This window comes from Drosophila serrata, unplaced genomic scaffold (assembly GCF_035046125.1).
Source record: "Drosophila serrata isolate PLE 108 unplaced genomic scaffold, ASM3504612v1 contig_382, whole genome shotgun sequence".
In the NCBI taxonomy this organism is placed as follows: Eukaryota; Metazoa; Arthropoda; class Insecta; order Diptera; family Drosophilidae; genus Drosophila; species Drosophila serrata.
Genome location: NW_028257280.1, coordinates 3539903 through 3565545, shown reverse-complemented (window position 1 = coordinate 3565545; position 25643 = coordinate 3539903). Strand labels below are relative to the sequence as shown.

The 25643-nt window shown below is 33.0% G+C and overlaps 1 protein-coding gene across 5 annotated transcripts in view; it reads right to left on the bottom strand.

The window, feature by feature from the left end:
* pum (pumilio) overlaps window positions 1–25643 on the bottom strand; it is a 209084-nt gene that overhangs the window by 162378 nt on the left and 21063 nt on the right. For all 5 annotated transcript variants that reach the window (XM_086840478.1, XM_086840477.1, XM_086840479.1 and 2 more), the window contains 5 exons: window positions 23438–23682; window positions 22511–22637; window positions 22322–22440; window positions 15906–16215; window positions 15737–15823 (listed from right to left, as the gene is read on the bottom strand). In XM_086840478.1, coding sequence (XP_086696604.1) covers window positions 15737–15823; window positions 15906–16215; window positions 22322–22440; window positions 22511–22637; window positions 23438–23682 — 888 coding nt within the window. The remainder of the gene's footprint in view (window positions 1–15736; window positions 15824–15905; window positions 16216–22321; window positions 22441–22510; window positions 22638–23437; window positions 23683–25643) is intronic.

Genomic DNA, 25643 nt, shown 5'->3' with positions numbered 1-25643 from the left:
TTATTTATTCTTTATTAAGCCTTAATTTTATTTCAAACTAAAGCCACTGCCAATTCTGCAGAAACTTTTATTAACTTTCAAATGAAAAATAAATGAAAAATATCAGGAAAACAAGAGAAACAATATTAGTTTAAATAATAAATAGAGAAGCAAAAAAGATAACATGAAACTTATTATGGAATTTAATATTTGAAAACTGAAAGTATTTAAGAAAATCTTCCTTTATAGTTAAATACATTTTCTAATGTATATTTTACCACTTTTCCTATTGTTATTGGTCATTCACATCTTTAGTTATTTCCTGCTATCAATGTCCTTTGATTAACTCGAATATCAACTCCTGATAAATATCATTTCAATGCCTCGCACAAATCCAAACGCAATCCACCAAAAGTTGAACAACTTTTTCCCAATAAAGTTGTAGAACAAAAAAAAGAAGGAATAAATAAATAAATAAAAATATGTATAGAAAACATGAAAAGGACTGACATTGGCAGAGTGCGTTGAGGAATGCAGGGAGCCAAAGTTTTCAGTGAAGCAAACGCAGGAGTGACTACTCTCTATAGTCTACTCCAAATGATATGACACTGAACAGAGAACAGAGCAAGTCGAGTGGGAGAACAAAGAATATCCAAAGTTAAATTAAATTGTAGTTTGTAAGGCAAACTTTGTCCTTTTGAGAGTGTAGTTGCATGCAGCTCACCTGTACTGGGAGTACTCACTAGCTCACCATAGAGAGGACTCTCTCCCTCAACTATTCACATTTATTCAATTGGTTCACTTGCATTAACATTTAATTAAAAATCACAAATTAACCCACAAAATTCATGAATTTCTATGAGTACTGCAAGCTCATTAAAAATGTAAATCAAATATGTAAACATCACAGAAAAACATCACCGCTAGATATCGCACGCGACACAATGAACACACTCATACACACAGAGGACACAAAGTTTTCCATCTCGAAAAGTTGAAAATCGCACAGAAACTTCCACGGCATCAAGGTGAATTTTAATGAAAAACATAATTATAATTCATGTAGATTCAACTCAGCCAACCAGAAGAGACCTCATGAGTGCAAACTTTTGGATAAACTTCAAAATGTTCACTCTTGTTGTTGTTCCTGCTGCTGTTTGGTTAGTTCCAGTTTCCACCTCTCGAATTATTTGCTCAACGTAGTCTATGGAATTAAAATGTAATTATGTCCTAAAGCAGCTGAGCATAACATTGCATACATTTTTGAACAAGTGCCAGACGTTGCACACAGAAGAAGAAAAGGTGTCGTCGTCGGCACAAATTGAGTTTTTGGAGTTTAATAAACTTGCCAAGGTTCATAACGACAATTTGTGGAAGGCATTGTCATGGATATTTAAATAAATAAATGTATTTTCAACAGGAGAGACGGAAACCAGAGGTGGTTTTCCAGCTTAAGGGAGTTAGTATACAGTTTTAAGGGATTGCTTTGAGGTTTGAGGTTTATTTAAACTGATTTTAGATTAATCTTATATTAAATAACTTTAAAAAACAGTTCCAATATTAATATTTTTTTTAAAAACCACTCTTTTGTTTATTTTTCCCTTCAAAAACATCACACAAAAAGGAGCTTTCAATCTTTTTCCATCGCCCTTGGCACACACCAAATGCCAATTAAGTCTGATGCATTAGGAAACCAAGCTAAAGTGACAAAACCGAATGGCAAACAATGGTCGAGTAGAGTAGGGAAAACGTTCTAGCTGGTGAAAGAGAGAAAAGCCGCCACATAATTTTGATTGACAAACGTCTATCAAAAGAGTGAAAAGACTAAGCGAATGCGGGCCGTCTCTGATGAAGATGTCGCAGCACAATGACAGCTGAAATGACAGCTGCCGCTGTTGCTGCACTCAATCCGGCTCCTTTGAGCCAAGTTAAGAGCCTCCGACACGGAGTGCCATTTTGAAGACGCACTCTCATTATGGCCAAAGAAAGATGGCAACAAAAGAGGTCCTGCCACAGCGCCCAGCCAGCCAGAGCACCAATAGAAATGTGACGCGAATGACATTTTATCGAGAAAACAAAAGAACCGCAAAACTGTTTCGGGTTGCCGACAAACCATTCACAAAAAATTATATATATACCTATATATATATAAATTCTTGATGCCGCCTGCACTTGGAAAAGAAATTCTTAAATGTGAAGGATATGCATAAATACCTATACCAAAGATCACTATAATTAAAAGATGAGTTACGCCATACTATTGTTATCCTATTCTTACTTTCCTTTGAAATTTTGTTTCAAAATCAGAAAGGAAACCCCAAATATACTAATACATATGTTTTCTTTTGCATTCTAGATCTGTATGCTATTTACGCAATTGATTGATATTTAATAAACCCACATAACTCATTCGGTTTTTACAATTTTAAAGGTCTTAACTAGTTAATACCAGAAGAAAAAAATGTCTTGCATAGGACAACTCAAACTTGTAACTCGTTATGCATCTTGTTATTAAAGAGTCCTTGTTTATACTGTATTTTATTTTATTTATATATTTATATATTTAAATTTCTTTATTTTTTCTGGAAGAGAGATTTAAAAAGACTTCTCAAAAAGAAGGTTCATACAATCTCTTTAATTTAAGAATAAAACCGTATTAAATTCGTGTTTACTTAATTATAAAGACCACTTCAAAGGCAAGACATAATAAATGCACTGATTTATTTAATATAAAGTTCAATTATAATTTCCTAGTTTGCTTTCATGTTTTATTCATAATATTATTTTCACACTAGCAATCTTTTTAAGATTTAATACATATCATAAAATATATTTTATAATTAGCTTCCCTTTAAAATTCAAGCATTTTTCTCAAGTGTGATATCAAGCTCATTGTGTCAGTGTCCCAAAAAGGATGCAACCTTACTTTACTCACACCTACTAGGACTCATACATATACACACTCACACACACACACATACCTTAGCGAGACCGCGACATCCTGCTCTTTATCCTTAATGAGATGCACAGAGATACCCCTCTCCCTCTCCCCTTCCCCAACGTGGACTCAACCTTCTCACTTCATCTCAGTGATTATGTTGGGGATTACAAGTTGAATGTGTGTAAATTAGCCGGCACTTTGAAAAGCTTAACTTAAGCGTCGCAAAACACCACGATAATGATCGGGATACTAATAATGATGAAGATGATGATGATTATAATGTTGGTTTACCAAATACAAAAGACCCACAAAAGATTTTCAGCTCTATACCGTTTCATTCATATATATATTTTTTTCTCTACCACTAATTAAAAGTCTGTGCTTAGAAAACCTTGAAAATGTCCAAAACTTGGAGGCCTTTCAAAGCGCACTTTTAATTAATACTTTTCATAAATGCAAGAAAACTAAAAAACCAAGCAGAGAATACGTAATAATAAAGAAGAGGAACAAAAAAAAAAATAGTGCATTAAATTGTCTTAAGTAGCCTCTAAATGGTTATGTAATTCAAACTGCAATTGCAACAAGATTTACGCCCCAATGGAGCGCATCGCTGCAACTACAAAATGCAAAAACGTAGAAAAAATCAAACAGAAAATGAATCAATAGGGGAAGTGAAACCCATTGAGTTAGGTTAGTGAAAAACGCTGCATAATATATATATAACAAGAAAGGAAGCTAACTTCGGCACGCCGAAGTTTATATACCCTTGCAGATAGAACTTCTATGAATAGGAATCCATACAATATAAATTATATATATTTGTGTTAAAAAACAATGAAGTAATACCTGCTTTCATTTCATTCACCTATACATATTATATTTGCAGTTTTACATTCACAGATTTTCATTTTTCCTCTACATCAAACGATCGTTTGTATGGCACCTATATGATATAGTCGTCCGATTTTTACGGAATTTGCCACAAAATTTAAGACTTATATAAAATGGCTATACCTCAAATTTGATGAAAATCAGCTGAAAACTAAAAAAGTTATAAATTTAATTGTATTAATTTCTCGATCGTTCCTATGGGAGCTATATGATATAGTAGTCCGATTTTCATAAAATTTTACACAAAATTTTAGAATAATATGAAATGGCTATATCTCAAATTTGATTAAATTCTGTTGAAAACTAAAAATGTTGTCGCCACCGCGATTGTCAGTCTTCCGACAACAGACACCGCCATTCTCATTCCTCTCAAATTTCTCGATCGTTCCTATGGCAGCTATATGATATATTAGTCCGATTTTCATAAAATTTTACACAAAATTGTAGAATAATATGAAACGGCGATATCTCAAATTTGATGAAAATCTGTTGAAAACTGAAAATGTTATACTTATTAATTGAATTAATTTCTCGATCGTTCCTATGGGAGCTATATGATATAGTCGTCCGATTTTCATAAAATTTTACACAAAATTGTAGAATAATATGAAATGGCTATATCTCAAATTTGATCACATTCTGTTGAAAACTAAAAATTTTATAATTTTTTTTGTAAAACTTTTCCGATCATTCCTATGACAGCTATATGATATAGTCGTCCGATCCGGCCCGTTCCGACATATATACGAGTGAGAGTATATAGAAGACTAACTGCAAAGTTTCATTCAGATAGCTTCAAAACTGAGAGACTAGTTTGCGTAGAAACGGACAGACGGACAGACGGACAGACGGACAGACGGACATGGCTAGATCGACTCGGCTGTTGATCCTGATCAAGAATATATATACTTTATATAGTCGGATGTGCCTCCTTCACTGCGTTGCAAACTTCTGACTGAAATTATAATACCCTGCAAGGGTATAAATATATATATTTAGAGGCAAAGAAATCAAGTTCAGTGATTCACGATATCGTAACATAACTCCTTCACCAAACTTTCGCCATGAAACAATTTCCAAACACACCTGACAAAAATTATATTTCACCTGTCTTCATAAAGTTTGCGTGCCAAATAATAACCATTCTCATTCGATATAGATTGCCATCGTTAATAGCTTAACGCTGTAAAAGCATCAAACTTTGACTTTTTTCACACGACAACCGAAATGGAGAAGGGAATACCCAATAAAGGAACCATTAAATATCACATTTTTATGAACATAAATTTGATTCTTTCTTTTTATTATCCTGGCGGCAAATTTAGTTGACAAAAGCTGAATAAAAACGATAGGAAAAAAAACGGAAACTAAGGGTTTAATAGAGCGTAGTTAATACCCTTTTCTGAATGAAAACATTTTACACTTTTTTAAGCTGACAAAATCCTTAAAAAATACATAAACTCTCTCCATTTAAATATCGTTTAAGTCCAAAGTCAAACTGGAACACAGTTGTTCTTAAATTTTAGAACAAAGATTGACTTTTTGGTGGTATAAATACACTTCATTTTTGCGTATTAATCAGTGAGTGATTTGAGGGGTTGATAAAAAACTATCTAAAGGGAAAACTCTTTCATCAGCAAAACGCAGGAAAAACCTACTACAGACAAACCTAGACGACTTCGGACTAAATGTAGCGTAAATATAGAGCACAGAGTTATAGACAAAAATAGTATATAAAAAAAGGAGATATCCTTTGCGTGTGACATGCACGGGACTCATAGAGAAGGGGAAAAACTGTGCGGGCAGAAATATAATATCAAGGAAGTATATATTTAAATTGCACAGTGAACCCTTTTCTACTGTTTTTTTTTTTCGTCAGAGGTCTGAACAGAACCATTAAAGTGCACTGAATTGGAATGTATATACACACTATATAGATGTGGATTTGAGGTGCCTGCCCTGCTAAATGTTGCAGAACCTCAGGACCCAGAAAACAGGTTGATTGAACGCCTCCCTCACACCCGGGGAAATCTATCGTCAGCTCGTTTTTCCCCTCTTTCCTCCGCAGGGAAAAACATTTCCCATCTACATGGCACATGGGCCGTTGAGCACCAAAATGAAGTCACTTGACAACTCTAACTGATGTTGATTGCACGGCGATGCCGTGGCATTAATTATTTAGAATATGCCACATATATACATTGCGACTCGAAAGTATGCAATTAGTTTTTGGCGTGATTGTTGCAAGCATGGCACAATTATTGTCCGATGGTTCACATTTGATTGTGTTGTTTGGGAAAATTGAAAATTGGGTTAATGGTTGTGTGTATTTTTAAAGCATTTAAACGTTTTTAGCTAATTTTAGCGGATGAAATACTTATATCAATAAGAGAACAATGTTTTTAGTATTTATAATTTAATTATCGTTGCCAAGCCATGAAAGGCATTTATGGGTTCAAAGCTTGTAAAACAAAAATACAAAAACAAGAAAATAGTTTGGGTTAAATAATAGAAATAAAAATATATTTAAATATATTTAAAACAAATTATTTCATGCAAGTTTCACGGTTTAATTTAATAAATATTTTTAAATACATTTAAAACAACTATTTCATGTTAGTTGCAGGTTTAATTTTATAAATATTTTTAAATATATTTAACTATATTTCGCCATGAAAAATATGTATGAGTTCTACTTAAATTTAAGCTTGTAGCTTATAAAATATTTATATAACTAAGAAAATAGTTAAGTTAATAGTTAAATAGTTAACCTTTCCGGTGAATACATTTACTATAATACCCGATTATAAATATAAGAAATCCTTTATTTACAAGTCACAAACTGACGTTGTTGCTTCTAAACTCTCTCCTCAATCCTTTAAAAAACATAAAATAAATCTAAACACTATCTAAACAAATAAAATAATGAACTTTTCCCAATAAAAATAAATAAATCAACCAACAACACTTTAAAACTCTACCTCTGACTCTCTTCTCTTAATCCTTAATAATCGGATAAAAATATCTACAACTTTAAAATAACTTGAATCGAATGCTGAATAACTTGAAGCACCCAAAACACTCTATCAATTACACACACACACACACCCCTTAGTCGTCCTGCTTCAATGTCCTTCTATCCACTCAAAGGCTTCGACAACTAACCCAAAACTGTCAACATTTTATCAACTCAATGTCTTCGCCTGGCTGTGTGTGGTTTTCTATGCTCTCTTCCATATAACATATATATATATAAAGTATAAAATTCAATGAAAAACTTTTCCACACACAAAACCATTTCCCATTTTCCCCCCTAACCCCTGAAAATGTATAAAGTGTCTGCATGCGGTTTTCTTCTACTCTTTTTCCTATTTTGAGCTAGTGTGCTTTACATGCTTTTAGTTTAGTTAAGCTTTTTGACCAACAAAACTCAAATGAGCTAGACAAAATTGGCAAGGAGAGGGGAGGGTGCAGTGCTGGAAAATCCTAGCAAGAAAGCTGGGAAAATTTAGTTAAGGGACCTGCTTGCTTTGGGGGCATTCGTGGTTAACCCTTTGCTAATGAGCCAATTTAAATTTATGGCTTGCACAGGGTCGTCCTTAAGCTTTAAACATTGCTTGAATTTTATGCTTCATGCCTTGGATTATTCATCAACATTGGAGATGGATAAAGCGAAACTTGTCAAAGTGCAAGACAGAAAGAAAGAAATGCAGATGAATGCAAGGCGACAGCTGGCAAGTGGCCTGGAAAATGAGCAGCCGAAGTGAAGCTGGAAAAATCTACTGCCTGCGAATGAAAGGTGAGACGTGAAAAGCGCTTTGAGGGAATTGTCCGGGAAATCTTATGACAGGACAACAAACAACAAGTCATTGACAGACCTGAAAATGGCGCCAAGCTAAGGCCAAAGCAACTTTATCAGCACATAAAACCGCAAAGGCAAAGGCAAAAAAAGTGTATAAACTTGGCCAAGAAAAGAAAATTGTAGTAGTAGGAGTCGAGCAGGAAAAAAAAAACCGAGATTGAGGGGGAGAGAAAACAGGAAACTGACTTGGCCTGACTTTCCTTCGTCTGGCTGCTTAATTATGAAGCTTGTTAACTATTAATGAAAAAGTTGTTGTAAACCTCCCCAGACGTAACCAACTAAAAGTTGACAAACTACAACTAAAGGTCGAAAGTTATTCTGAGGGGTGAAAAAGAAGAAAGGTTGGGAGAAAATGCGGATAAAATGGCCGCAAGTGTCGGGATCTAGAAGTGGTAACAAACCGGTGGTGAAACTTCATCAGCTTATTAGGAAATGTAGGAAGAAATCTCTAGGAATAAATCCGAAAAACCAATAATTCAATTTTAATGGTTAGTTATAAATAATTGTATAATGTTATAATATTATTCAGTAGCTTAATCGGCTGGCTAAACAAAATTAGAGCTTATGATTTTTATACCCTTGCGGGGTATTATAATTTCAGTCATAAGCATGAAACGCAGTGAAGGAGTTATCTCTGACCCTATAAACCATATATATTCTTGTTCAGCATTAAAAGGGGAATATTTCTAGACATCTCGGAAAGAAATTAAATTTATTCAAATTTTGTTCAACATTTTATAACAGGTTTTTACATCTTTGACATTTTGAAAAATTGACAAAATTTTAAATGTTATGAAAATTTAATTGAGGTTTGCAGATTTATTAAACTATTAAAAACTAGCACAGAACAGCTTTCCGATTGGAAATTAATGCATTTTCGACTAAGTTATGAGTTATTTTAAGCTGTGGGTTGTAGAAAAATCTCCATATAAATATATAGATAATTATCGATCCTTACAGGGTATTATAATTTCACTAAGAAGCATGAAATGCAGTTAAGGAGTCATTTCCGACCCTATAAATCATATATATTCTTGATCAGCATCAACAGGCGAATCTTTCTAGGCATTTAGGAAAGAAATTATTTTTTTTGAAATTTTTTTCAACATTTTACAAGTTTTTACATCTTTGACATTTTGAAAAATTGAAAAATTTTTAAATGTTATGAAAATTAAATTAAATTATGCAGATTTAAAACCCTATTAAAAACTAGCACAGAACAGCTTTCCGATTGGAAATTAATGCATTTTTGATTTAGTTATGACCGATTTTCTCTGCAAGGGTATATCAATTTCGGGTACCCGAATTTAGCTTCCTTTCTTGTTTTAGTTAAATTTTTGATATTTTGTGCATTAAATTTGACCTCTTTAATGGAAAAGAGAACCACAAAAAAAAAGCACTTCAAATGTGCCAAAAATTAGCATAGAAATTTATAAAATGAGGAAATAAAGAAATAAATTAATTAACTAAGTTTTTATGCATTGGGATCTATAAAGGTTTTAAACTAAAATATTTAACTAAGCACAAAGAATTAAAGTTGTAGTCAAATCCACATTAAAATTTAAATTTCTAATACCAATAATATTAATTTAATCATAACTCTAGTTTTCAATATCCCAACTTAACTCAATAAAGTAAATTGTTCAACTTTTCGCCAGGGGAATCCCCTGTCTATATTTGGTAATTTCTAGCAAATTGCGGTAATCAAGAAATTAGCATTTACATATACCATTTACATTGGCCTTTTCTTATTGAGGTCAATGACTTGGCTTTAGCTCTGCACTTATGAGCTAATCAAGCGATTGTCCAAAATGTGTCTGCAGCGAATTGGCCCATTTTAGTCTGGCCCACGAATAAATAAATAAATAACACAGTCAGTTTGGTTGGGCCAAGTTAATGTGATTAATTGCGTCATGCAGAGAGCAATGTCGTCAAATGATTTCACACCCGTCAGGGGGTTGGGTTCCATGGTTCTATTCCAACAGTTCTCCATTTCCATTACCATTTTTCCCCCCCCCATCGCTCTCTGTCAGCCCGATTTTTCCCCCCAGGAGTGTGATAAGTGCGCTTTTGGGTTTTGTATTACACGAAGACTTGGTGTGTGTGTGTGAAAATTTACGACGTAGTTTTTCTAATTTTTCTATTTAATTAGCACACAAACACACAGAGGACGAAGGTGGGGTCTAGCTGCCAATAGCAATCCCAAGGGGGTTGGGTTGAAGGTCCTTGCTGTGGGGGGGATGGTATTTCCTGCGGGCGTGAAGACAAATGATTCGACTATCTCACAAACTGTTGCCATCTGCTTAATGATGTCAGCATGTTAATTAAAGGCAAATTATTTGCTAAATTCTACTAACAGCCAATATTCAAACTCTTCCCTGAAAGTTTTTCCTGCTGTTTTTTTCTTTGGCAGTGAGTTGGGAAAGTCTCATGTGGTGAGGTTTTGTGTTAAAAGTTAAAAAGTGTTAATGGGTGTAAAGTTAAGCCAAAGGGGTTGAAAAGTCATATGTTCGATTGAGGGAAAGGTTAGCTTAATTGCCTTGGAAATCAATGGGTTTCAGAACTTTAATTCTTAGAAAATCCAGTATTTATTAAGCGAGAATTTCCTTGCAAACCCAGTCATGAAAGAGCATTGAATTGCAAGGACATTCGGTTGATAAGCTCAAAATGCTGTGAAGCATGCATCAGGGCGTCGCTTAATTAATGTCTCGGCTACTGAATTCGCTACTCCTCCCTCCTCCTCCTCCTCCTCCCTCTTCGGATCAACCCATCGCCCCTATATAGCTATAGCTACAAGCCCGATGTCAACTATTTGCCACTTACTAATTAGCATTTGCGTGTCCACACAAACTTCGAGGGTAGAGACAACGACAACGACAACCAAGAAGGGTATCTGAGGCATGGGGCCGACCGCTAATTGGGCTTTATTGGCGGTAAATGTCAAGTGACGGCATTGGATGACACTCTCCATCGGATCTCACACTCCTTGAACTGAAGCTGATGCTCCTGCTGGTGATGCTTCTTGGCCTCCTGTCCCTGTTCCAGCCCAAAAACAACAACCACTTGATTATGGCTTTTGCGACCTGATAACAGAAGGCGAAATCGACAAGTGCCTGGTGGAGGGGACACATTTATCGTTGTCCATGGCAACCAACGTCTTATCGAGAACTTTAGCAAAATGTAGTCTTAGAAAGTAGAGTTTAAAGTTTGTAAGAGTATTTATGAAGTGAAAGTAAAGGTTATATAGAGACTTGTAGCATTAATATACTTAAAGTAATCAGCAAAGGATCTAACTAAAGTCGCTAAAATAATACATTTATCTCCAAATTGTTATCAAAACCTCATAAAAAGTGTCGAAAATTGAGCTAGATCACTTTATATTGTATTAAAAGGTCCACAAAGAATTTTGTATCTCATAAAAATCATTGCATACTTTTAAACACCTTTAAAAAACCTCTAGAGATTTTTAAAATCTATTTAGATAACTTTAAGAGTTTTTTAAAAACTCTCTAGATAAGTAAAAGATTTTCTACCTATAACTAAAGTTAAATAAAAATTTAAAAAACAAACAAAAACTATTATAAAAAAAATTAAATGTTCACAATTTTTAGCGACACTGGTAATCAAACCACTTTCTAATGCTCAAACCACATTTTTTCAGTAACTAAAATAAAGTTTTTGTATAATTTGATTAGTATTCTGCGAACCTTTCACAAAACCAAATTAAATTCAACAAAACAATGAGTTTATCCTGCATTTAAATGGAAACCGTGACAATTTGAAGGCTGAATACGGGGGACAATTGGAAATTAATTTACTAAGTGCCATACACACATGCATAATGAGCAGTATGCTTTTTGTGCCAATTAACGCTTAATTAATTGCTGAATTAATATATGCCAGGAACAATAATGAGAGATAGCAACAGCAGCAGCAGCAACAAGAAGCAGATGTTGCATTTCCATTGATTTAAATGCATTTTTATGCAAATTTCATGCTCACACTTAACACAATCATAAATTATGCACAATGAATTTGAATGTGAAATGTATTTGGCATTTGTTGCGGAATGAAAATGGCTATTGCCTTAACCCATTTCCATTTCCATTTCCATTCCCATTTAGTTAATGCTGCCTGTGGGCCTAAAACTATGCCACAATAATACCAATAAAAAGAGTTCTAATAATAAAACAATTTATATTATATTATGCAATAGGAATGCATAAATCAAGCACTCGAAAGGATATATGAATAAAATATATTATAGGAATTTGCATAAATTTAACCATAAATATTTTGCATTCGCATAAATATGTTAGATTTCATTTTATAGATTTTTTATTTTTTCGCACAAATAATAACCAATAAAACAAACCTTTTCGACTTTCTTTCAACTTTCACAGTACCTCAAATTCAAGGGAAAATCTATGTTTTTTGGAAATCAATTAAGCATACTTTCAGATCAAAGCTGAATTAGGCAGACAAAAAGAGAAAAGCCAGCGAAAACAATTATCCGATTAAAGCCCCGTTTGAAGACAACAAAAGCCTCACCAACTGACTGATTAACACACAAAGGCAGTCAATGAAGCATGTCTGCAACAGACAGCCACCAAAAGTGTTGGCCAAAATAAAAATAAAACAAAAAAAAAACTGTATTCGTAACAAAAGAAAAACTTTTCCGTAAGTCTTGAAGCATTTTAGGCCCGAGCTAACGTAATTAGTTTTGGTTTTCTCAGAGAAATATAAGTAGAAATAGTGCCAAAAAGCAGTAATTAGTTTTATAATTACCTTAAGCTTAGATATATTTAAAAGAAAATTTATAAAAATGTAAGTACAGAAATAGGTTAATACTTAAATTATCAAGCTACTTAAATCCAATTACCAGTCTTTATATTTTCTCTTCATCGTCTAAATATTTTCACTATATTTTGTCTATATTTTCTCTTCATTTTCTCCAAATTTTCTGCGTATTTCTCTCGTATTTCCTCTTTGTTTTTTCTAGGTTTTCTCTCTATTTTATCTTAATTTCCCCTACAATTTCTTTATATTTCTCTATTTCTTAGTTCAAAAGAAAACTCCCTTTAATTGTTTCAAGTCTCGCCATTATTTTTCTTCATTTGCTAGTGGCTAGTTTTTGCAAATATGTTATTGGTCACATTGAAATTTATATTGATGGTTTTCTTGGCAACAGTTTGCATTAATTTTCAACGATTTGCCAAGCAGTTTTACCACCCATTTTCCAGCTCTATACACTCTGGTTTTGTGGTGAATTTTCTTCACACTTTCTCGTCTGTCTGGGTGAAGCATATAAATAATGATTTCTTTGCCATTTGAATGGCAATTCATCCATTTGTCTTACACATGCTGACACTCTAAAGGGGGTTTTACACATGCCATATGTGCGTAATTCCAGGTTCTTTATGGTTTGTAGTTGCAGTTCTTGTAATAAAAACTAAGCAGAAATTTTGTAATAAATTATAAGTTTAAATAAATCAAGGAAAATATACTTTTACTCTAGTAAGGAAAAGATTTTATACCCTCCTAATGATTATCTAAATATAATCTCTGATAGATTTAGTAAGAAATTCCACTGACTCTTGCTCATATCTTTTTCTGACAAATCATCACATTTTCCTTTATTTCCTATCAATCTTCTGTGACCTTTTTTGTTACCAGTTTTTCTCCTTGCAAAACGAACAAAAGCTGAAAGTCGTTCGTCTTCATATTTATTGCATATAACCATTGTCAAAAAATAGGTTGCATTGTATGCGATGCCATAATGCCGCCCTCTTAATATTCAGGAAAATATGAAACCAAAAAAAAAAGAAAAACCCTTTTCCTTCTTTGTTATTTTGCATGCAATTCGTCAAGAATCCTTTTCTTTGCTTTTTCCTTCTTCTTTTTTTCGGTGTTAATATCAACGCCAATTTAATAAGAAATATGCACGAAAGGCTCTGTATGAGGAGGAAAATCAGAGGAAAACTGCACGAGTGCCTGGCTTGCATTATCCATTATCGGGAAAACATATTGCAGTGGCTTCTCATGAAACCAATAAATGCATATCTGCGGGTAACTCCATGCCTTCTTTTGTCCCTTTCCCCTTTCCTTTTGGTTTATTTATGGACAGCCGAGTGTTGAAAGTTACTTTATCTTTCATTGGAAATATAAGTGCATAATAATTATTATTATTACTATTATTACACATATATTATGGAATTTATATACTGCATTTTGGGTATATAAATTTAATTTGTTGTGGGGTTTTTACCATTAAAAACAATATAATCAAAAAGGAATTCACATTCGGCTGACCTAAAAGGATAAGTCTTCAGTTTTATGATGATAACTAAAGGAAGATTCTTACGAAATTATAATTTCATTAATTATAAAAACATTTATTTACAAATTTTAAATTGAAAATAAGTAAAACAACACCTTGAAATAATTATATTTTCAGTTCTTTAATTAGAAACTAAATAATGAACTTGTTATATTTCTAGTTCCTTAAAATTATTATATTTCCATTTCTTCAAGTAGAACATAATTTTTTTTAATATTTTTAAATCCAAATTATAACTCAAAGTTCCTTTTACGAACTCCTAAAAATTACTATATAAATTAACCCCTTACTAAACCCTTCAAATTCCCTATAAACAATATCATTACCCTGCTCTGAGAGCTCACTAACTATATTTAATGCGATTGAAAGCTGCTTATGCAAAAAAACTTGCGGCAAAATAATACAGGAAGCGCATTAAACTTTCACCTTTCACCGCAGGCTGTCAGCAGCTTCTACAAAAATGTTTCATTCCAGCCATAATGACATTCTGCGGTTACTTTCGCCAAAGCGATCAGAAGTGATATAAACCAACTATAGTTTATGCATGTAGTTCCTGTTTTCTGCCAGTGTATGTGTGCTCTGGCTTTTTCACTTTGATGCAATTTTGTGCAGCATACTTTCCCGCGCACTCCCTCTCTCTCTCTCTCTTCCTCTCTTTACTTAAAATACAAACAAAGAGCTACGATAAAGTTTTGCCTCCTCTTTGGGCGAGAGAAAAGTGAAGACAAAAAGCTACACAAAAATGCCTGCAGGATGTGGATTGAGTGTGTGTGTGGTGGAGCGAACGATAAAAAGCGGAAGTGCAGATTGGCGACTAAAGTGTGGAAATGTCAATTTGCTTTGCGGCCAAACAGTCGAAGGCCACAGGGATATCGTAAGGGTGAAGCAAGGGATATATCCCTCCCCGATATATATATACAGCATCGGGGAAACTGCAACAACGCATATTGATTTTCAATTTGGCAAGCAAAAGGGAAAAAAGTTGCATGTGTTGCTGTTGTTATTTGCCAGATATAAAGCCCAAGTTGACAAAAGGAAATGATACTGACTACAAGAACAGTGAAATAGCAGTTAAAAAATATTATTTATAAAAGTTACTATAGTTATTTAAACATTAGGGATATTTATAAAGGTTTTTAGGCAGTTATTTATGACTCAAAATTATATTTAACATATTGAAAAGCTTGAAAATGTTCAAAAGTTTTACTAATTTTAAGTTTGATTTTTTCCAGCACCTTCTCCCTTAACGATGACCCACTGTAACCACAGAAATGTGACTGAAAGCGAGCCTAACCAATGGTTTTGGGTTTGAAAGCCACTGGTACAACAGAGCACACAAGCTTAAAAGCAATTTTGTGGCTAATAAATCCGATTTCCGTTTTGTTTCGAAATAAATTGCTTGCAACGGAAGGGGGCGAAAGGATATATATGAAGGAGAGAGTGGAGTGGTAGACACAGAGAGTGCGCCTGGCTGCCGGAAATGGCTACCAGGGGACACAGCAGCAGCATCAACAGCAGCAGTAGCAGCATCCGGCGGATGTGCAAAATTAGCCAGCTTCTGTTGCACACACACACAACACACAACACATTGTGGCATTGTGGTGGTGCAATACCCACAACACATGACCCAAATTCCCGACAATGAGAATGTCACTCTGGGGACATGAAACCAGAAACCAACCGAATAGCAAAACTCTTCTTCGAAAGACAACTCACAACTCACCTGAACATCAAAATTTTGCTGCTGCAAGAGATTTCCGGGAGATTCCATATGATTGGGTCCAGCTGCCTGGTGATTCAACATCGGAGACTGCCGCAAAGGATATACAATTTATTAATTATTAAATAAATATATACAATTCAATGAATTGATAATGAATTCTAAATCCTACCTGAGCTGCCATTGGCATACCACCGCCCACGCCGTTCATCATTGGCGGCTGCAGCTGACTCATCTGTGCGGCCATTTGTTGGTGAGCCGCATATGCACCACCTGCACCACCGCCGCCGCCACCACCTCCGCCGCCGCCGCCGCCTCCAACGCCATTGCCGGAGCCCACAACGCCACCCAAACCGCCGCCCATGCCCTGACCATGGTCCATCAGCATGTGGTTAAAGGGGGGCGGCAGGGGGAATAGCAAGTTGGGGGGACGAGGTAGGGTCTCCTCGGCAGGTGAGGGTTGACGAGAGCCAGGAGTGCGACTGCAAGAAATATTAAAAAAAAAAAAAAAAATTAAATAATTGGAAATTGTGTACACATTTAAACAACTATTTTTATCAATTTTTATACATAAATTCTTAATGGGAATTAAAAGAAAAATTTTACATTTTGTTCAGTAAAGAATTCCATTAATTTTAATATTTTAATTATATTTTTAAACAATTATTAAATATTTTAACTTTAAATTTAAATAATTTCCCAGTTTTGCAATCACTGAATTCTTAACAGTTTCTTGAATACAGTTTGAGATGAACTAAACATCCTAACAGCCTGTAACATAACATAACAGTTTACAGTGTATTACAATAACAGCAGTTTAACAGTTTACAACTGTTTGATATTCACTGTAACAACCACTTAGCCAAGACCAAAACCTATAATTGAGCTAAGACACTCGAAGTGAACTAAAAGTGACAAACTAGTTAGCACAATATCCCTAAAACTATTGGCAGAATAAAAAAAAATTAATAAATTAAAAAGGAAAAAATTATATATTTACCAAACAAATTATTTGGGCAATAAATATTAGCTCTTTAGAGATTTATGGCTACCAATTTATCAACAAGTTCATACAGAAATATAAAGTTTGAAAGTCATCGCAAAGCTGGGGCAAACAAAAGACTTAAACAGCAAACTTGTTTGCATTTTTTTCTTATTCTTTTTGCAAACGCAATTATGACGTCAGCACAGCAGCTGAACAAAGTTCATAAACAAACAAAATAAAAAAAATGAACGAGCGGCGCTTAAAATGCAAATTAAATCAAACTGGAAATGTTTGGCCGCCGTTAGTCACGCTGCGTATACAAATTAATTAATGCATTTATCTTTGGAACAGCAGCTAAGCATCTGCTACTCGTTATTCATTCAATAAAACTATTAACCCATTGCAGCCCAGCAGCAATGACTTTGCAACTGTTGGGCTTAATCTTTTGTTTATTTTTTTTTCTAGATTACTTTGACTTTACTTTACTTTGTTGCTGCTTTTTTAATTTCTTTCTAGCAACAGTTTTTGCTGCATGTATTGAGTGTGTGTGTTGTGTTTGTGTTGTGTGTTTGCTTGTGTGTATAATTGCCAGCTATAATTTCATTGTCGGGTCATTCACATCGCGTTAATAACAATAAAAAGCGCAGCTGCAGTAACAGAACAAATGATTTATAATGTGAGGCAGTGGCTGTAAAACATTGAGGTGGGCTAACTTTAAAATTAATAATTTTAAACTATTTATGACAATATTTAATAGGATATTAAATATTCTTGTGACTATAAACAATGCAAATTATTGTATTTTAAAATATATATATATATATATATACCCTTGCAGAGAAAATCGATCATAACTAAGTCAAAAATGAATTAATTACCAATCGGAAAGCTGTTCTATGCTAGTTTTTAATAGTTCATTAAATCTGAACACCTAAATTAAACTTTCATAACATTTAAAAAAATTTCAATTTTTCAAAATGTCAAAGATGTAAAAAAACTGCTATAAAATTTGGAAAAAATCAAATAAAATTATTTTCTTTCCCACATGCCTAGAAAGATTCGCCTGTTGATGGTGATCAAAAATATATATGATTTAAAGGGTCGGAAATAACTTCTTCACTGCGTTAAATGCTTCTGACTGAAATTATATTACCCTGTAAGAGTCAATATTTATCTCTATATTTATATGAAGATTTTTCTACAACCCACAGCTTGAAAAACGCATAACTTTGCCAAAAATGCATTAATTCACAATTGGAAAGCTGTTCTGAGCTAGTTTTTAATAGGTTAATAGATCTGCATTCCTCAATTTTATTTTTAAAACATTAAAATTTTTGTCAATTTTTCATAATGTCAACAATGTAAAAATCTGTTATAAAATATGAACAAAAATTTTAAAAATTTAATTTCTTTCCTAGATGCCTAGAAAGATTCGCCTGTTGATGCTGATCAAGAATATATATGGTTTATAGGGTCGGAAATGACTCCTTCACTTAATAGTAAACTTCTGACTGAAAGTATAATACCCTGTAGGGGCATTTTTTGTATGAAAATTTTTCTATTGCTACTAAATAATAATTTTAAATTCAATTTCTTCTTCATTTACATTTTATTTAAAATTTCTGGGTAAATCATAAATATTTAGTTAATACTTCAATCAATACTCTCTCATCAATATAATTTGTAAAAATTTAATTATTTACCAAAAATGAAGACTAGCTAACTAACTTTATATTTTTAAAATTTAATTACTTTAAAAATATCAAAGCTTTTCCTTTATTTCTATGCATTTAAACATAGGAAATTTATATTTTAACAAATTAAATTCTAACCATATTTATTTTTCAACCATTTATCTCTCCGTTGTGGAGGAAGCTTGATGTATAGTTATTTTTGGCAAAAGCTTAAAACAAAAAAACAACAAAGGAAATCTAATGACTGACTATCTGTATTAGTCATACCTGAGACAAGCTTAGCTGCCTTTCAGAGTTCTGTTTGTGATTACTAAGCCAACAGGCGGCAGGTGAATAATAATCTTAATCGTGAGCTCAGCCAGCCATAACTTTGGAAATATGTAAGTATAAACTGTTCCATCTTCTTAACAGAAATAATAGTAAACTAAGTAAAAATAAAATTAACAAGAAAGCACTGAAATCTGTAATTAACTTAAAAACGAAACGATTAAGATGATAACTTCCTTGTTATAATTTTGGTTTAAATTAAAGAAACTTTGAGAGGACTTTCCCTAGAGATAGGAATTGAAAATTACAAAGTTATCCTCACGTAATCCAAAGGAAAACGTGATCAAAGAGTTGATATTTTAAATGAAAACCAATGCCTACGTGACTCAGAAGTATAAAGTGCTATTATGTCTCAGTTAAATTTCATTATTAAAAGTAGTTATTATTAAAATTCAAATGTATTCCAACAAACTCATTTTCACTCTCACTTTTCCCCAATATTTCCACATGGTCTATTCTATCTTTGTCTAAGGTCAGGTTTTTCATTGGCAACTTTCCATTCTGAGAGTCATGTCTGGTCTGACCTAGGCCAAATAAAGCAATAAAAAAAAGATTATATAATCCCCATTGGCCTCATGCTGCTACCTCATCTTCTTCTTTCGTTGCCCCAAAAAAAAATTTTATTTTCACTTTCCGTGTAAAAGAAAGAAAAGAAAGTACGGCGGGTTAAAGAAACAAAGAAATGTGGCAGCCAAAAAGGTCAACGTGGGCCCTTTATATGTGGGTTAAGGGGCGTGGCTCGGTGTGTTAATGGGTTACTGCCACATCTGTCTGGGTCATCTGGGCGGGCGGACAGGTGGCGAAGTACGCCAGTAGGTGAGTCAGTCACTTGACTGTCCACTTTTGCCTGCCTCGAATTATTTTTAGCAGCTCACTTTTCGCTTTTCAATGTTTTCGCAACTTTAATTTCAAACAAAACGTACAGCAAAAAATACAACAACAACAACAAAAAATACACCAACAAAAACTACACCAACAATATCTACACCAACAAAATCTACACCAACAAAAACTACACCAACAACAAATAAAGCCGAATAAAAAAAAAAGAAATCTCCAAAAGCAACTGAAGCCCACGTTGTAATGCAATATCACACGAAAACTAATCGAAAATGTTTACAAAATAAATGATACAAAACGTTTTTGCCTGCAGTGTTTTTTTTTTTTTTTTCGTTTTTCATTGTTGCTTTCAGTGATTATCTTTCAGGATTTTTCCACTTTACAGACTTTAATGGGAAATTAAATCAATTGCTCTTATTTTCATTAAATTTTGCTGGGGTTTTGTAATGTTTTTTTATCATTTAAGTTAGAAATTAGAATAAAGTAAACCTAATTTTAAACAATATTTTAAAGGTACAACCACCAATATTGTTTTAGTTCCCACTAACTAACTAATAGAACAATAATGATTGCTTTTTATAACTTTAACAAACATTTTAAAGTGTTTTGAAAAAGTATTAAATAGTTTAAACATATCATTAGATATTTAAATACAAATTTATTAATTTGTTCATCATTTTAGCCTTTAATTTAATAGCTTAATCAATAGCTTTGCTTTCCCTTAGCAGCTAACTAATCGTTTTTCTAATAACCAAACTGGCGAAACTAATTATAATTAAATTAAAACCGGAACACACATGCATCGTTCGATGCTTCGATTTCGATTTCTTATAGCCAATATTTTGTTGCAGGTGCTTCTTTTCAGGCTTTTCTTGTGGTTGTTGTTGTAGTTGTTGTTGCCACTTACATCATAACAGTTATTACGTTTGGCATTGAAACATGTTTGGGCCAACCGGCAATGAAATTGCAAAACAGCGTCAGCAGCAAACAGAAGAAGAAGGCAACAAATACCAACAAAGAGACAAGAGACAGCCGGCGGCAGCCACAAAACCAGAGAATGAGAGAAATACTGAGAGAGAGAGAGAGATATATAGAGAGAGACAAGAAGAGAAACCGCAGACTGGTTTTTTTTCTCTGTAGGCCTAAAGCTGGTTACTTCAGTTTGATATATATATATATATATATATATATATATATACATATATATCAAACTGAAGTATATATAAAAACTATTATTTATTATATATATCTATTATTTATTATATATATATATTATTTCTTTTATTATTATTATTATTATTTAGAGCGACAAAAGGAAGTCGCTCACAAATTGTGCAACAAGAAATCGAACAAAGCCCTTTGATTTAAACAAAAGACTTGTTAAGGGTCATCAAAAATAATATATTATATATGGAAATTGTAAGTTAAGATACTTTCCTTCTGCATAAATGAAATATTTGAATATATTCCAAGACAGAGGATGTTGTTTTTTTTTAAGTATATAAATTCATGAGAACTTTTAATTGGCATAAGCTAATTTTTCTACTTCTTTTTGTTTATTATTAAATCTATAGCAGCTATCAGGCATTTTTCCGCCCCTCTCTGTAGATAGATTAAAAGATATCAATTTTTACACATTCATAAATTAAAACAAAAGAACGAACTACCAATAGAGGAATAAATCCTAAAACGATGTTATATTATTACTATAACTAATATACCCAATTACCTTCCAGCTAAGGTAAGCTCATTATAACCTAGTTAATATATTAATAAACCCTAAAACCCTATACAAAACTACCTCCCTAACTAGTTTTAAGCCAACACAAAAATTGTCATTAAATCAAACATACATTATATTACATACAATCTTTCAACATAACTATACAAATTCCAATTAAACTCACTCAAAAAAAGTGTCATATGTATTTTCGTTGCGTCAAAAAATGAACGCAGGTGGGCCACACAGTAAAAAGCTTTCCCCATTGCCATAAATAACAATTAAAACATAATAATAAAAAATGTAAATGGAAATACGAAAACTGTGGGCAGACACAACAATCACTTGGCGTCTTTATTCCATACAAACTCATCGTATATATATGAAGTTATGACGATTGCAATTGAAATATAAGAAATATGGGTTAAGACCGAGTGAATAAAAAACTCAAATAATTGTGGGTCAACATTTATATATATGTATATTCAAGGTTTGCATTTAAATAAATTATGTCTAGACTCCATAATTTGTTCAAAACTTTCAAAGCAATCCAATTATTTGCACAAGTTTGTAAACGAAGTGAATTAATAATGATCTAATATTAATTCCTTATTGAATAACCTTCGGAAATGTAAGAACATAATGACTAGACATCTCCTATCATCTTTTCTAAGCCATTTGCCAGTCACGATCACAGCTTGAAACTGGAAAAACTCCTCACCTTTCTTTTCTTTTCTTTGGCTTCCTTTCCTAACAACACTCAAACCGAGTGAAAGTTTATGCAAAAAGAAAGAACCAACCTTGAACTGGAAAAATTTCAGTTTCAGTAATCATAACATGAAAACATTCTGCGGTCAAAAGAGAACCAAAGAAGCACAAAGAATTACCCAACAGATAGATAGACAGAGGAGTGAGGAAACCAGTTTTCAAAACCAACCAGAGTCTACGAGTTTTGTTGTCTAGTCTGGCCATTAGTTGGAGTCTGTGGTGGATGGATTGAAAGTTGTCCTCTATATACTCACTTGAAGCCCTTGTCATCGTCAATGCCATTGACAACACCATTTGTGTTAGTGACCTGATCGTCCTTCTTCAATCCGTTTGTGTCGAACGGAGAGTTGGCCTTTTCCTTGTCATCGTGTGACTGCAAATCCAAAAAGATGTATCAATTATTTCATTATCTCTGAAGTATCTTGAGATTTGTGGCTACTCACCTTATCGTTGTCATCAAATTTGAGATTACGCAGACGCGGCTCCAAGCCGGAAAGAGGGCTCTCCTTGTTGGTGGGGGAACCACCCAAAACATATTCCACCATTTTAGCACATTGGGAATCACGGGGACTATAAAATATAACATTATTAGTATTTAAATAAAGATTAATTGAATAAATTTATATTACAGCAATCAATTACTCTCTTTTTTCGATTTAATTTATTTTATATCCTACTAAGCTATCCTAACCAATATCCTAGCAAAATCCTCTAACTGAATCGTAATTACAATCCTTTTCTAGTATTTCCTTGTAATAATATTATTTACAGGATTTAAATATCATAAATATATTACATTTCCTTATGCTTTCATATATCTTCTTTCTATTTCTACAAAAAAAAAATCATCAAAAAATCTATTTAATCCAATTTAATCAAATTTTATAGCATATTCTTATTTTTCTCAAAGAATTATGTCATATTTCTTATAAAAGTTCATTATAATGTTTATAACTCATAGTATAATTAATAAATCAATCAATTAGGTAGACATCCGATAAGTCATTAACGCCAACTTAATGCAATAAACTTTATAGTTTACTGCCACTTAAATATATTAAAGGAAAAGTCATCGCAATTGTTTAGTATAATAATTCGTTTCTTTAATCTATTTGAAGATATGATATTTTTAAATAAGCATAAGGAATGGATAAATTGCTATCTCTAGTTACTAATATATGTTAAAGTAACTGCTCAATATCATTAAATAATTGCTTTAAAAACACGCTTTACTATAAGTTCTTTCCCTCTCCATTCAAAATTACACATATATATATTTGTATTGTAATGAAATCGAAATGAATTTTCTTATCTATATTTCACGCTCTATTGATTGCATTTGCTAATAATTATTGTGTCAGAATTCTCACCTCAGAATGCCCGCATTTCCACTGTTTGAAGTATCGGAGGCACCACCATGGGCGGCATAGGCTCGCGATGGAGGCGGGGCCAGGATATTCTCGCCCTGAGTGGACCAAGTGTGATCCTTCCATACCGACGACGGATCCCCAATGCCGGGTATTTGCAATGGGTTAAGGGGACCACCGGAAGTGCCCGAGGTCACGCCCTTGCCATCGGATTTCTCCCACAGCTTCTTGGCAGTGGATGTGGTGATCTGAAAGCGAAAAGGAAACATTGAGATATTATAATTTGGTTTTTTAATATGCGTAAAGGTTATCATAAATTGTCATCCAAATCCCCATTAAAATGACATTCTGAGACATTATTTAAAACGAAAGTTATTTTTTAAGGGGTATTTTAAGAAGCTGTTGGAGGCAGAGTTTAACAAACACCTTAATAAGACTAGAACTTAGAAGGTTTTTAGTAAAATATCATATATAATTTATGGAATTAAAGAAGAGATGACATAAACCGAGATACCGACCTGATTTCTCTTGTCTTTTTCCATAAAAATATATATAAAAAGATTTTAAGCTTTAAATGCACGCATTATCCGCTACCAATGCAATTCTCGAATGAATTCCCATTTGACAACTGATGGAGAAGCAGAGCAAATATCAAGAAAATCACATCATCATCATCTCATTGACAACAATACCAGCAACATTAAATGTCAACGAAGCGTTGCAAACAAATTGTTAATTAACTTTTCCCGCCTGCCGCTCTCTTTCACACACAGTGCTTCCATCTCGTTTCCTCTTCTTTTTTCTTGCTTTTTTTTAACCATTCCCAAAGGCAATTCCTTGCGTCATAATGCGAAGGAGTGAGCCCCACCAATTTCCCCTTCGGTCACCCACACATCTGGCAACTTCCCGACATCCTGACATACACACTTTAAATATTTAAGCGCTTATCAACTGGGATTGCGGAGGAGGAGGAGGAGGAGGAGGAGGCAAGTGGGTGGTAGGTGGTTCTGGATAATGTTTGCGGGCTGGGAAAATGAAAAGCTCGCCTTGGCTGCGACTTCTGCATTAATAACAGCGCAAGTCACCAAGGCAAAGGAAAACTTTGCTGAACCAAAATATAACAAGAAAGGGAGTTAACTTCAATAAGCCGAACTGTGTATACCCTTGAAGTTACCCAAGGGATCATGGGTTCATAACTAACCCAAAAATGCATTAATTTCAATTCGGAAAGTTGTTTTGTGCTAGATTTTATAAGGCTAACAAATCTACTTACTAAAGTTTGAAGTTTTATTAAATTAATTTTTGTCAAATTTTGACAATTTAAAAATATAAAATTTAATGACAATTTTATGAAAAAAACAAAATTTGAAAAAATTTTTTCTTCCAAATATGGCTTAATCGATTCTGCTGTTCATGCTGATCAAGAATATATATGATTTATAGGGTCGGAAATGATTACTTCAAGCATTGCAAGCTTCTGACTGAAATTGTAATACCCTGTAAGGGTATAAAAAGGCCTGCAATTAGCACACATCCAAGTTTATATTTTAAATATTCAATGCAGAAACACGAAAGAAAATCAATGTGGTTATTAAATCAAAATTGTATGCAAAAGACTTAATTAATTTTTAAAGATGTGCCTTTTTCAATCTTCTTATAAAACTAGATAATTCAATTTTGATTCAATTGAATAATTTAATTCATTTGATAGACTATAAAAATATTATTTAATTTATTAAAATATAATTAATTTAATTCAGATGATTTATTCAATTTATTTAATTCATTCAATTAATATTTTCTTCCGTTATATTTATTTTATATCTTTTATTCATTTCATTATATTCCTTTAAAGAACAAAAGAACTAATACTATATAAAGTGATACTGGGTATAAAATTAATATTTCAAGTATACTTTTTAAAGACTACTATTCCATAATATCTTTAAAATATCCTCCAAATAAATTAAGCTACTTTATAGTTTTAATTTTCACTTTAAAATGTTTACAGACTCCTAAATTAATCATTGATCTCCTTCATAAATATTACCTAATACCGGACTAGCTTTTAACAAACATTTAGCATAAAGAAACTGACAAATTGTAAGTGTTAAATAATAATACAAAATAATAAAAAAGAGAGCGTGAAGCAACGCTCAAAGTGAGACAAAGGAAAACTTGACAGAGCAGAAGAAAAGAAGCTTGAGGC